This window comes from Salarias fasciatus, chromosome 3, assembly GCF_902148845.1.
Source record: "Salarias fasciatus chromosome 3, fSalaFa1.1, whole genome shotgun sequence".
Lineage (NCBI taxonomy): Eukaryota > Metazoa > Chordata > Actinopteri > Blenniiformes > Blenniidae > Salarias > Salarias fasciatus.
The window spans coordinates 8,845,009-8,855,042 of NC_043747.1; the positions used below are offsets into that span (position 1 = coordinate 8,845,009).

The 10,034-nt window shown below is 41.1% G+C and overlaps 2 protein-coding genes across 7 annotated transcripts; one reads left to right on the forward strand and one right to left on the reverse strand.

Moving 5' to 3' along the window:
- The first annotated feature begins 72 nt into the window (after positions 1-72).
- Positions 73-4,230, forward strand: LOC115386276 (ubiquitin carboxyl-terminal hydrolase 47-like). 4 transcript variants are annotated; one of them, XM_030088516.1, is made up of 12 exons: positions 73-169; positions 1,096-1,210; positions 1,302-1,398; positions 1,539-1,657; positions 1,736-1,806; positions 2,024-2,149; positions 2,232-2,327; positions 2,413-2,541; positions 2,613-2,741; positions 2,836-2,873; positions 2,977-3,038; positions 3,374-4,230. In XM_030088516.1, the coding sequence occupies exons 2-12, from the start codon at positions 1,141-1,143 to the stop codon at positions 3,790-3,792; spliced, it is 1,356 nt and encodes a 451-aa protein (XP_029944376.1). In that variant the 5' UTR covers positions 73-169; positions 1,096-1,140; the 3' UTR covers positions 3,793-4,230. The 4 variants fall into 4 exon arrangements, with proteins under 4 accessions (XP_029944376.1, XP_029944379.1, XP_029944378.1 ...); XM_030088519.1 differs by having other exon boundaries at positions 3,004-3,038; XM_030088518.1 differs by having other exon boundaries at positions 1,542-1,657.
- A 1,165-nt stretch (positions 4,231-5,395) lies between these two features.
- Positions 5,396-9,708, reverse strand: LOC115386275 (ubiquitin carboxyl-terminal hydrolase 17-like protein B). Of its 3 annotated transcripts, none has more exons than XM_030088515.1 (12): positions 9,583-9,708; positions 9,461-9,508; positions 8,685-8,787; positions 8,465-8,580; positions 8,314-8,384; positions 8,111-8,227; positions 7,939-8,034; positions 7,697-7,840; positions 7,478-7,612; positions 7,337-7,371; positions 7,044-7,081; positions 5,396-6,956 (listed from the first exon to the last, which is right to left on the reverse strand). In XM_030088515.1, the coding sequence occupies exons 2-12, from the start codon at positions 9,486-9,488 to the stop codon at positions 6,010-6,012; spliced, it is 1,830 nt and encodes a 609-aa protein (XP_029944375.1). In that variant the 5' UTR covers positions 9,489-9,508; positions 9,583-9,708; the 3' UTR covers positions 5,396-6,009. The 3 variants fall into 3 exon arrangements, with proteins under 3 accessions (XP_029944375.1, XP_029944373.1, XP_029944374.1); XM_030088513.1 differs by having other exon boundaries at positions 5,396-6,959; XM_030088514.1 differs by lacking the exon at positions 9,583-9,708 and having other exon boundaries at positions 5,396-6,959; positions 9,461-9,572.
- Positions 9,709-10,034: the final 326 nt, after the last annotated feature.

Below are 10,034 nucleotides of genomic sequence, written 5' to 3' on the forward strand. Positions count from 1 at the left end.
CAATCAGATCGCACTCCTCAATGCGGAAGCTCCGCCCTCAAGTGAAGTTTACTTTCAGTTTCTACACGGTTGCAGCTCGTTTCCCTGCTTTGCAAGTATTCAGAAATGCGTGGGGCTCTTCTGCTTGTTTTAAATCTCAGTAAAAGAACATTTGTGGACTGAGTGCACGGTAGGCTTTTCTCCTGATCAATCCTCCACTTTTACGGTTTACAAACAGTTTGTAACACATCACATGTGCAAAAAGAGCTGAAGCCTTCTACGCCGTTTTATCTGATGCTTGATTATTACTGCTCTTCTGGCGCGTAAATTATCATGTTTTAAACTCGAGTTTTATGGGTCCTGAAATATGAAGCTATTGTTTGTTTGTGTTTCCTTAACGCCCAACAACACCCGTTACTTCCTCCTCCTCTGTTTTACTCTGTTTCATTCAGGTTGGGTTTGATTTTGCAAAGCTCGTTGTCAGAAAATGTTTATTATTTATAATGCACCTTTCAGCTGGAAAATTAGCAGAATAGATGTAAAGCAGAGTGTAGATGTAAATAAATGAGTGTAGATGCTTGAGCTGAAAAACACCTAAACTGCAAGAAGCTGAAGGAAGAGAAATGAAAGTAACAAGTTTGAAGGACTTGTAGTTCAAGAAAAAGTCAAAAGACTACAAGCTGAAGAAATGTTCTTGGAGGTTAAGTAGCCGGTGAAAAAGCATAATTTTAAGTGTTAAAAAATATAATGTAAGTACCAGTAACAATGAAAAAATGCAATCAAATTGGCGGTAGTACTGAAAAAGTATCATTAAAGAACCAGTGATATTGAAAAAGTGGAAACATACTGCAACTTGTGTTCAATTAAAGCTGATTATATGATTACTGTTTAGCTTCAAGAACATGAGCTGACTGAAAATACTCAGGTTAAAGTACTGTAATTAAAAACTTCTTGGAGGATTAGTTATATTTTAATTGCATTAACAGTCACAATTATGTGTTATTATCTCGTGTATAAGTGTTCATAGTTAAAGTAGATTCTTCCCATTGTTTCCTGGACGTGTGTATGATGAGTGTATGTGCTTTGTTTAATGTAATCTATTTGTGTGTTAAGCAGGTTGAATCGTACATCAGCTCACAATGTGAAAATCATTCTCATTTGATGGAGGTCAGTATGAACACACGCCTCGTAAAGAAGTTCGCAAATGAACTGGATAACCTCTGCATCTCAGGTTAGTGAATCAAGCTGCATCTTAAAGCATGAATCCCCTACCAGTCGGACGTCTGTGAAAACGATGCAGTTCTTATGTGTCCTGTCTTCAGATTACAATGGTCTCAACAGTCCAGGCCTCACCTGCTACCTGAACAGCGTGCTGCAGGTGCTTTTCATGACCCAAGGCTTCCGGTACGAAGTGAAAAGGTGAGAAACCTCAGATCTGTTTGGAATAAATCAAACTGAACATCAGCTGTTTGTTGTTGCATAGGTTCAGCTGGAGTTTTGACAGGAGCTTCTTTTTAGATTTTATGCCAAATAATCTGAAGTTTCTCGCTGTGCCACAGAAGCTGCAGCAAGGACATAAAAGAGACCATCGACTCTCATCTGGCAGAGCTGTTCAGCGCTTTGGAAAAGGAGGTCACCAAAACACGCGCTGTGGTGAAAATGCTGGGCATCACTGATGGTGAGTTTAGATTTCAGACTGATGATCTGCTATTAATCCATAATCAAGCAGTAAATGTAACATTTCTCTCTCTTTCAGTTTACGAGCAACGAGATGCTGCCGAGTATTTTGAGAAGATCTTGTCTCAGGCCAGTCCACAGGCTTCCCAGGTTGGTACAGATGTTTGTTTTCATGAGACACTGCACAATAGTTAACAAGTAACTGTACTGTAAAACAAAGGGGATACGACATGATGCCAGTTTCATATTCCAAATGCTAAACAATAATTAAAAAAAAAGTTTTTAAGTGTCAAAAATAAAAAGAAGGAGAAATGTCTTCTGAAATCTTTATCCGTTTACACTCCACTGTCTGTCTTTACATTTCTAGATATTCCAAGGAGAACTGAAACATAATATCAGATGCCTCGCATGCGATAAGGAGAGCTCCTCCGACAGCTTCTTTTGGATTTTGCCTATTTCAATGGTCGATTCAAAGCATAAAACCTACAGTGTGGTACTGTATTTCCCTCAAGCACATATAAAACATTTCCGAGACAAAGCAAGCTGCTGGGTGATTAACTGTGGTTTATTTTCAGGAGGAGGGACTGAATGCTTTCTTCAAAGCGCAAACGTTCTCCAGCGACAACCAGCTGTACTGCAGCGGGTGCCAGAAAAAACAAGATGCAAACATTGTGAGGAATTAATCTGCTCTGCTCCAGAGTTTTCAGCACAAATTGACTGCTTGTGTTTTCACGCAGCTCTTTTTCTTTTTTCTAGACATGTGAAGTAGCAAAAGCTCCAGGCGTTTTCACGCTGCTGCTAAAGAGATTCTCGTTTGATGACAAGCAGAGGCGTTACACCAAGCTTCTCTGCACGGCTGTCGTGCCCAAGACTTTATCCGTGAAGGTATTTCAAATCCATGTCGACCTGTGTTGGCGAAAGACGCCGTTCGATCTGACGTTTGCTTTTCTGGACAGGAATGCACGTATGACCTGTACGCGGTGGTCAATCACCACGGCTCTTTGACTGGAGGTCACTACACCGCAGACATCAGGTCTTTTGAAACGGGCCAGTGGTACTGCTTCAACGACGACATCGTCAGCAGTGTAAGGACACACACACTTTCCCCTCTGCTCTGATTCACTGAACAGCACGGAGTCAAAAATGTGTGGTAATGATTTATTTTATCCAACTCTACAGCTGAAATCTCAGCCTTTTGGAGGAGAGGATTCTCTCAGGTGAATATTCTCACTGTGTGACTGTTAGATGTCGTGAACCTGTTGCTGCGATACAAACATCATACTGTTAACCTCACTGCTGATCAGAACGCTGCTTCCACAGCGTTAACACGGCCTCTTTTCCACACAGATCTGCGACTGCTTACCTCCTGGTTTACAGGCAGGGTAAGTTTGTATTCACTGTATTTATTTACTTGTGAATTACTTTCCACTTTCCATGAAAACATCTCATCTGTGTTTATCAGGAGAAATAAAAAAAACACTTGTCGAAGACTAAAGTCACTTTTATTGTATATTTGATCACATATTGGTTAATTATTTCCTCAAATACAGTATTAAGTCTCAGTTCACTGACAGTTTCCATCCAGTCTGACTGAGCTTGAGCTAATTTTAAGGATAAATTGATGTAAAGGCATATCATTTACATCATGGTTTAAGTTAAAGCCGAAGTCTGCTTCGACTGTTTGTGGGTTTTAATGATTCCCCGTGTTTATTTTCAGTGAACAAACAGCCTGAAGAGACCGGCGGGACTCATCTGGAGGCTCGACGCACACAGTCTGATGGAAAAAGACCCAATGGGACCAAACGGTCAGAATCCCCAAAACCCTTTAACGGGGGAATCAGCTGTGACTCTCCAGTTAATCATGAGCCAGTCGACATGTTTGATCAAAGTTTACCTGTCTTGAGAGAAGTGCCCAATGGAAAATGTTTCAAATCGAACACAATGAAGAAAGAAGTGCGAAGCTGCACGTGGGAGGAAACACTGTCTCAGTCGATGAAGACAAATTTCCCCACGGGGACGAATAAATTAAATCTGAACTCTGAATCTGAACACAGACTGGGACGAAAGGACACACGAGTCCTCGGCGGAGAAACAGCAAAACGTGTGAAAGCAGGCGTAAAAAAAACGTTCAGGTGACGACAGAAGAAGAATTAAACCAGGAAAGAAGTCAAAAAACTCACTGTCATTCCATTACTGAGAGTATGTTTTTTATATATCTGTGTTTTTGTTAAATGAGGTCAGGGAGTGCTCGTTGTGTTTTTGCACTCGTTCACTCGTTCATGTTTTCCCTCACCTACTGATCATTGGAGTATCAAGTTTGCCAGGTTGTAACACTAATGATCAATGTTTCTTTACATTTACATGAGAACATTGTTATGTGCCGGTACCTTTAGGCGAACGTTCAAATGTTCAGTGTTCAATATTATTTTGTCTTGTGCAAACCTTGTAAGTGTGAACTGTGAATATAAAGGGACGTACGAATATTCGATTTCCATATGTTGTAAAAAGGTACACAGTTTTCAAAGTGATAATTCATTTGTTGCTGACTGAATTTTAACTTATCAATAAACCAGCAGATGCTTTTATAAATGATGCTTCACATTTTGCATTCACAAAACTGGAAGCATGAAAGCAGGGAAGACATTCATGAATTTAGACTTCAGTCTTAAAGGTGCTGTACGCAGGATTCCGCATCTCCGCCATCTTGCTTAGGTTTACCTAAGCAAGATGGCGATTTGACCCATCTAAGATGGCGATTTAAAACCCAGCACAGCCAATCCTGTCCTGTTTTCTCTGACATCACGCCCTTACGCAAGCTAAGCCCCTCCCACAAGAACGTGTGACGAACGCCCCTCGACCCATCACGGTTAGAGCCTCAGGGGCTCTTCTGATTGGTCAAAGATACCTGGAGTTGTCGAGATTCCTTTTCAGCTCAGAACAGAGACAGATGGAAACGCTGTGCCCTCGCGGTAGTGCAATTATACTTCACTCCTAAAGGATTATCAATGGATACTCTAACATTTAATCCAAAGAAAACACAGAAAAATTAGCATTGACTAGCAAAATCCTGCCTACAGCACCTTTAATGCATTGAGTGTGAGATTTAGTGTGAGTACTGATTTTATGAGGCTATCGACAAAGTGAAGGCATACGCTATTAACAGACAGCAGAAACTTTCCGTTTGCAAGTCAAACTATTTTCTTTTTCCACCCCGGATAATTCACCTGCACTTTTAAACATTTTAATTTTATGATTAACAAACTAAAGTCTTTGGAACATGTCTGATGCTCTGATCTTCATTGATTATTTGCTTCATAAAAACATCAAAACCAACATTTATTCTGAAGCATATAGCTCTAAAACCCTTGGAGGGGTGATGATTAAAATGACACATTTCATTGACAGAGGAATGCATGTGACTTTTCGCACTGTTGAATTCAATCATCTTCTTTGCAATGTATGCAAATCCACTTTAAAACGTTCTGATCACATTTCCTGTATTTCCTGTCTTCTGCCCTCCAGCTGCAGCAGGCTGGGACGAGTTAAAGCTCAGTGGAAACCCTCACTCAGACGGCCATAAGCCTCTGCTGGCTTTTCTCTCTCAAAATTATAGTTATTCCCTCAATCTAGATTTCCTTTGATTTCACAACAGACACAGATTGTTGTTTTGAACGCTTTCAGGACTGCCACACCCGGACGCACGTGCAGGGACGCTCATCTCACAGCGAGAAAGTTTCCAGTCTGAGAAAGTTCCACCAGCACCAGTATGGAAGTGACAGAGCATCATTTATTATCCCATCATTAACCCGTCACACTCATACTTTTACAAAAAACATCAACACACATATCGGAATATTAACAGTGTTTTCAAGAATGAAGCGTCAATGAGAAATGCTCCAATAAAACTCTTCTCTTTGTCCTCCTCACATGCACATGTTGTAATGTTTGTATATTACTGTTAGAACATTTGAGTGAATTTTGAATTGCCTGCTCCTTCCAGTCTGAATATGCTGAAAGAGTTGATCTGCCATGGAGCTCCTTAGTAAAATATGACAAAATTAGAAGAACAACTCTACAAAGAGGCAGATTGGAATTCCCTTTTTCTTGTATATGTCCTCAAACACAAAAATAAAAATACAAATCAACATTTTTTGATGGCATTAAGACACAGAATAGTGACAAGTAATGAAACCCATCACTGCTTATGACACAGCCAAAGGGATTTCACAATCAATTTATAAAAATATTTTATATTTTTCATGTCTTAAAACTATTAGTTTTTATTTGATTCAGTATTTTACAGATCAAAGCTCCACCTCCTGAAATGTAAATCAAATAGAAGGGAGGATTGTTTCACTGACTGATCTTTAATGGTTTAGTAACATCGGGACAGACATTCTTTCGTAGAATTTTAAATTCTTTGACTACAACAGCTTTAATGATTTTTCCGGTATCACGGCCGTATATCTCCTCAATTAATAACCCAATTAAATACGGACTTCCTGTTTGTGGGTCGGGACTCCCCCGCCTCGTCTCCTCACTCACCTGCCTCTCTGTTTGACTCCCCCCACTTTCTGATGACTTCTCCTCCAAATCATTTTCTTTCACGTCTGCCTCGATTCCTTCATCTTCTTGCGTTGCAGCTGACAGACCGGCTTCCTGCTCCTGCTGGATTGACTGGACACTGAGGTCACCGTGGCTCTGTTCCTTCTGCATGTCCTCTTTACTTCTCTGATCATCTGTTGAGATTTCCCCTGATGTTACTTTACCTGCACTGATCTTTCCATCTGTGTCTGCTGCTGTATTTCCCCTGTTCTCATCTTCCTCTTCGCTCACAGGTTTAGGTGTGAAATCTTTCCCTGAACCTTCATCACTCGGCTGCTCTGCGCTGCCGTCGCTGCGATCGGTCACAGATTTGCCCTTCTTGGCCTCAGCCGGCTCGTCCTCGTCCTTGTCTGCATCCATTCTTCTCTTCCGTGGTTCACTCCTCTCTTCTTGTTTCTGAAGCGAGTCGCTCGATGAACGTCTGCCGCTCACTTCACGATCGCTCTCCGGTTCTCTCTCTCCACCTGCCTCGTCCTCTCTGTTTTCCTTAAACTCATCACCGTCCACCTTTCCCTCCTTGTCCTCACTCTGCTGCGTTGCCTTCAGCTCATCTCCTTGTTTTCCATCCAGATCTCTCCTCACTTCTACTGCATCCTCTTCCGTCTCCCCGCTCCCATCAGCACCCTCACACCGGCCGCCGCCGTCGGCTTGATCTGGAGGCGAACTTCCACTGGTGATCTCAGGAGTCTGGGTCTCTGCTCGAAAGTAAAGATTGAAAAAAGTCAAACAGCTTCACAGTCATTATTATTATTCAGAGTAGCAATACAAAGCTTGATTCTTACTTTGCTTTCGGTAAAACAGAAGATAAGCATTCTGGGATCTAGAAGGAGAAACACCCAGAGAAACCAAGTTAACTTTCAGACATGATATGATGTTCATGTTGTGCTACAGCTGACCGCGGTCTCTCTTCTGTCTCCAAACCACTCAGTAAACACACAAGGATGTATTTTGAATGCTTAAATGAAGGGAAAAACTTTACTGAGACTGCATTTTATCATGAATAACACACTTTATCCTCCTATAAGATAACAAAAACACGTATTTTGTGGGAAATGAAAGAAAAATGAAATCTCACTTCACAGTGTTCCCCTGGAATGGATTCTCACCAAGCTGCCAAAGTGAAGAATAATCAAATATAATAACAAATAATTCATATTGCAGTAGAGATTCCCTCACAGATTGGAGTAGCCACTGAATTTAAGGAGGTCAGTCTCACCACTGTGACGCTGGTATCATCAAAGTTAAACCATCTGTGTTCGCCGTCGTCTTCAACCCTGATTTTTGTGTTGTAGTGTCCACTTCTCAGATCACCAAAATGATCCACCACTGCATACAGCTCATATGTTGAACCCTGATCGACAAAGAAAATACAACTCAGGCCTCAGAAACAAAAAAAACCTGATAGATTTTAACTGAATACCAGATCAAAACATACCTTTAGAGGCGTAATGTTCTTGTCTAGGAAGTCGGGAATGCTCACAGGTTGGTTATTTTTCGTGTACGCCATGTAATGATAACTGAAGTTGAACCTCTTCAGCAGCAGAACCAAAACATCTGGAGGACGATTCATCACATAACCCTGACGGGAAACCACAGATTTTATCTTAAAATGCAAATTCAACTCTGATACAACATCCTAAACTCCTCATTTGTAGCAAATGTCGTTGCTTTACTCACAATCGTAGCGTCAGATTTGGCATCGCAGCCTTCACAGTACATCTGGTTATCTCCTCGAAGTTCTGTAGCCTTGAAAAACTCTTCGATGCCGTCCTCCTGGAAAATAAACAGATTATTGCTTTACGTTCAGGCAAACAAAACACGGAAACCTTCAGTTTTTCCACATCCGTACCACACTGCAGTCTCCTTTCCCAATTCGAAGAGGAAGATACCAGAACGGTGCGTCGCTGTTGGTTTCCTGCTGACATGTGGAACAGCTGGTCCTTTTGTCCAATCCTCCATGGAAGATCTGCGTGAACAGATGCACAGGAATCTCTGAACAAGTCTTGTTTTTCACCCTACTCAAGTGGATCTAATTTAAACTGGAATGCATACCTGTGAAGCCTCATCACTGGTCCGCAGTAAAATCTTCTCAAAGTACTCTGCAGCATCGCGCTGTTCACACACTGGACGGGAGGAGACAAGAGTGTGTGTTCGGGACCCAAGTTCTCGTCAATATAGATGGCTGCTGGGCTTCATGCCGTACCTCTGTCGATGCCCAGCTCTCTTATCAGACTGGATGTGGACGTTTCAACTTTCTCTAAGCCGTCAAACAAATCTTTGAGCTGCGGATCGATACGATCTTCACGGTTTTCACTTGTTCTGCTCAAAATGCAGACAAAGATTACATGAGTTGAAAAAAGCATTGGGTCCACTGTGAGCTTACTATACTATTGTGTGATGCATTAAAATAAAGAACAACAAACCTGACAGCTTCTTTGAAGTCTTTGGTCATGAACAGCGCTTGCAGCACACTGTTCAGGTAACATGTTGCTCCCTGATTACGCAACCCATGGTAACTGACATGAGCTGCAGGAAGAAGAACCAGGAAGAGAGACATAAATAAAACTTATGCACTTATAAAATTAAATAAAATCTTTTTTTTTTTTTTTTTTGTCTGAATTGGAAATTATTTTCAATATGTTTATTCTCTTAAACATGCCCTACATCATAGAGTGGCTCATTTTCCAGGCTTACAGGTTTGATTCCTGCATGCACAGTATGTTAAGGGGTCCTGGAGCCAAACACAAAATTCCTGTTTACTTGCAAAGTGTGTGTGAACAGGTGAAAGTGACTGACGGGGTAGAATGCATGAAAACTGCTGAACCAGTGCAAAAATAAAAATCCACTCAGGTGTTTTTACCAAACTCCTCCCTCCTATTTTCATTCACCTTAATGTACTACCTGTAGCCTTATGAATTTTTTTAATGGAAATTAATTCAAATGCATCCAATGTAATTACATAGAGCCATAAAGTAACTCATACTTTGAAACAGAAACATTAAATAATACAAAAGACACGCAGATTGCCCTGCTCTGAATCAGTCATACTGAAATGACTTGTAGACTATTAACAGATCCTCACTACTTATTTTTAATTTCATGCATCTATTTCTCATTGAGTAATGAATAGCTTGCAATATGATATAGAATCAATATATCAGGAAAAGGTGAAAGCTCCAAAAGCAGACATTAGACTCACCTGGAGAAGTGACTTGACGCTGGCTCATGTTTCCCTCTGAAGTTTCACCTGCAAAAACACTGCAAGTTGATCCTAACCTCAAGTCGTTTCACATTTCTTTAAAGAAATATATCTGAGCCTACCTTCACGTAAAAGACTCACAGCTGCAAGCCTCTCCAGGAAATCAGGGAATTGAATTTGTTTGGAATGAAGTTATTGTGACTCTGAATACTTTCTGTTTCTATTGCCAGACTGCTGCGTTCAGGGAGTGTCGGAAAAGTGACGCACTGATCAACAGACCAACCAGAGGTTCACCCTGTTTAAAGTCAGACTGGTTCAAGTCCGAAAAGCTGTTTCTGTGGACTGACAGACACTAGTAAATAAGATGTTTTCTGTTAGTGTCTGACCGGTCACTCCATCTTCTCTCCCACTCCGCTCCATTCACATTTCCTGTTAGCTGGTGATGGGGGCAATTGTTCCACTTTTATTACCCTTTATTCACTTATGTTCTACATGGACATTGTTTATTTCATGCTGAAGCACCAAGCCAGTTGTTCATTAACCTCATGTTGTTTTGTATGGCTGTTGTTCCCTT

Excerpts from the sequence above, each read along its gene's own strand:
- LOC115386276 (XM_030088516.1), top strand. The coding sequence starts at position 1,141 with ATGGAGGTCAGTATGAACACACGCCTCGTAAAGAAGTTCGCAAATGAA. Across the intron at positions 1,807-2,023 it reads CCAGTCCACAGGCTTCCCAG|ATATTCCAAGGAGAACTGAA; the intron begins GTTGGTACAGAT and ends TTACATTTCTAG. Across the intron at positions 2,874-2,976 it reads GGAGGAGAGGATTCTCTCAG|CGTTAACACGGCCTCTTTTC; the intron begins GTGAATATTCTC and ends CTGCTTCCACAG.
- LOC115386275 (XM_030088513.1), bottom strand. The coding sequence starts at position 9,488 with ATGAGCCAGCGTCAAGTCACTTCTCCAG. Across the intron at positions 8,581-8,684 it reads GACTTCAAAGAAGCTGTCAG|AACAAGTGAAAACCGTGAAG; the intron begins GTTTGTTGTTCT and ends CATTTTGAGCAG. Across the intron at positions 7,372-7,477 it reads ATGATACCAGCGTCACAGTG|CTTGGTGAGAATCCATTCCA; the intron begins GTGAGACTGACC and ends TCACTTTGGCAG.